At 52.6% G+C, this 2,376-nt stretch overlaps 1 protein-coding gene across 1 annotated transcript in view; it reads right to left on the bottom strand.

Annotated features, from left to right (window-relative positions):
• Positions 1-771: 771 nt before the first annotated feature.
• The window catches only part of LOC109288080, a 4,598-nt gene continuing 2,993 nt past the window's right edge, over positions 772-2,376 (bottom strand). Inside the window, exon 2 of the mRNA XM_019503438.1 lies at positions 772-1,135. Coding sequence (XP_019358983.1) covers positions 1,062-1,135 — 74 coding nt within the window. The 3' untranslated portion in view covers positions 772-1,061. The remainder of the gene's footprint in view (positions 1,136-2,376) is intronic.

The following is a 2,376-nucleotide window of genomic DNA, read 5'->3' on the forward strand; positions in this document are numbered from 1 at the left end:
AGAGACTTTTTAAAAAATTTTTAAAGGACATTTTTTCATGTCAAATCAGCCAAATCAATTCCAAATCCATGACTCATTCAAGAACCATGTGTGGTCCTGCTACCACAGGGGTGGGCAAAATGCGGTCCGTGGGCCAGATGCAGCCTGCCAGGCCATTCTAGCTGACCTGCGGGACCCCTAAAAAAAGAAAATTAATATTTATCTGCTCCTGGCTGCCTGTCATGTGGCCCTCGATGGCTTGCCAAAACTCAGTAAGTCGCTCTCCACCTAAAATAATTGCCCGGCTCTGTGCTACCTACAAGCATCCTCCACCCCGCCTGGGGCTTCAGATGCTTCCAAATCCTTTGATGGGCATCCTACATGTAGGCCCAAGCCCAGAGGCTTGGGGTGCAGACGACCCATAGTTTTGCTTGCCTTCAGCCATATGGCCGCAAAAGCAAGCTAGGGAGGGGTCTCCCATTTCCATGAAGTCAGCGCATACCCAAAATCTTCCCACTGGAAGTGAAAGTGGGAGGCTAACGATGCATTACCTCAGTCAGGGCGCTGCCCTGTGCCACATTCGTGGTTTTCCCCAGCCAGTAGGAAAACCACCTTGGTGGTCTTGGTATTTCCCTTGCCAGGTAAGTAAGAGACTCAAATAAAAAACCTGACAGGTAGGCACAAGGATAATTGCATCTCCACTCCCCATCACAGGGCTGCAAAGGCACACGTGGAACAGCTGGTGGGACATTGCAGCGTCAGCATCCCTCGCTGGCAACCAGCAGCCCCACACACGCACTCAAATCCTCTCTCAGCCGGGGTTCCTACTAATAGCAGGAGTGCGTCTGTGTAGAGAAGAGGCGCCCCAGGATCTGTCCTTCTGTCCATTTGCTAAAGCAGTCATTGTCTTGAAGTGCACGTGGGGAGTGGGCGAGTCTCAGGCAGGCGGGCTCACATGGCTGGAGCAACAGAGCAAGCTGGCCAAGGACTGTGGCAGCAGCAGGGGAAGGCTGCAGTGAGGGAATATTGGGAGGAAACCCACCTGCCAAGCACATCCTGAGGCAACCAAGTGATCCAGTCCTCTACTGCCTTCCATAGCTGACGTTGCACACCTCCAAGCCGAGCCGAATAGCAATGGGGTCCCGAGAGGCAATTTCTGCTGGTTAAACAATGCATCAGCAGCAAGGTCAGGATGGGAGAGCACGGCACTTCACTCAGTCCAGCCAAGAGCCCAAAAGCCTGGGCTGCTCTTGCAGAAGGGCTGCAACATCGTACAGGCCTTTCACCCCTTCTTACCTCCACACCGTCATATGTGACCCTTTGACCCCAGAAGAGGCCACAGTGGGATCTGGTCAGACCAACGATCAGAAGGATCTCCCTGCGCTGATGGGCAAACAGATCGCTCCCCACCCCATCCTGAGCCTACAGGGCAATCGGTGATCAAGCAGAGCCTCCCACCCACTGCTCAAAGACAGGCCAATCTCCGAGCTTGCTGGACGTTGATTGAACGAGTCCCCTGCTGTCACCCTGACTGAGGTTTGCAAGCCAGAGTAACTCTAGCAGGGTGCTCGTATCATCTGGTAAAAGGCTGAAACACTTACTGATGCCACCACCATGCGTGCCACCTCAAAGGCCAAAACACTGATGCCAATCTTGGAGGACCTTGAATGCATCAGGTGGTCCAGGTCAGATCCCTGCTTTCCCCATCTCCCCAGAGGCCTCCTCCCACGCTGCCAGGTCAAGGTCTAATAGGAGCATATGATCTCAGCTCCCTGGGCTTCTGCCCCTGCCCGCACCCATACCCCTTTCAATTAGCTACAGGGAGCAGCAGAACAGCCCAGCTCATGAGAACAGCTGGTCCACGTGTAGGCAGGTTCAAAACCCAACCCCATCATGGCTCGAATAAGATGCTTCATTTGACACCAAATAAAATGTTTCATTCTGGACCTGCTTTTCTTCTGCAGAGACCCGAGGAGGGGTACTTGGCACCTGGTCTCTAATCCCTCCCAATGATCCAGCTGGTCCAACACAAGATTTTACCCACAAAGATCCTTGCATCTTGCATTAAAATAAAACCAATGGAAATGCCTCACCAAGCAAACAACCCCTGAAAGCCGTTTTCAATTTCGAGATGGCTGACGCAAAACTTTGTTATAAGTGATTTTTCTTTTGGTGGCAAAAACCGAGCAACACCATGACCTGCTTTTGTAAAGCTGTTTGGTGTCACCAAACCTCTCCCCAAGACAAAGTGTAAAGTGTTTGTTGTGGGAGACTCCATCCTGAGGGGGACAGAGGGAGTAATCTGCTGCCCCGACCCCTTACCCCAGGAAGTCTGCTGCTTCCCAGTGGCCCATATCCGGGACATTGCGGAGAGGATCCCTAAGCTCCTCCAGCCCA

The sequence above is a fragment of the Gavialis gangeticus genome, unplaced genomic scaffold (assembly GCF_001723915.1).
Source record: "Gavialis gangeticus isolate Ggan-Ray unplaced genomic scaffold, GavGan_comp1, whole genome shotgun sequence".
NCBI lineage: Eukaryota > Metazoa > Chordata > Crocodylia > Gavialidae > Gavialis > Gavialis gangeticus.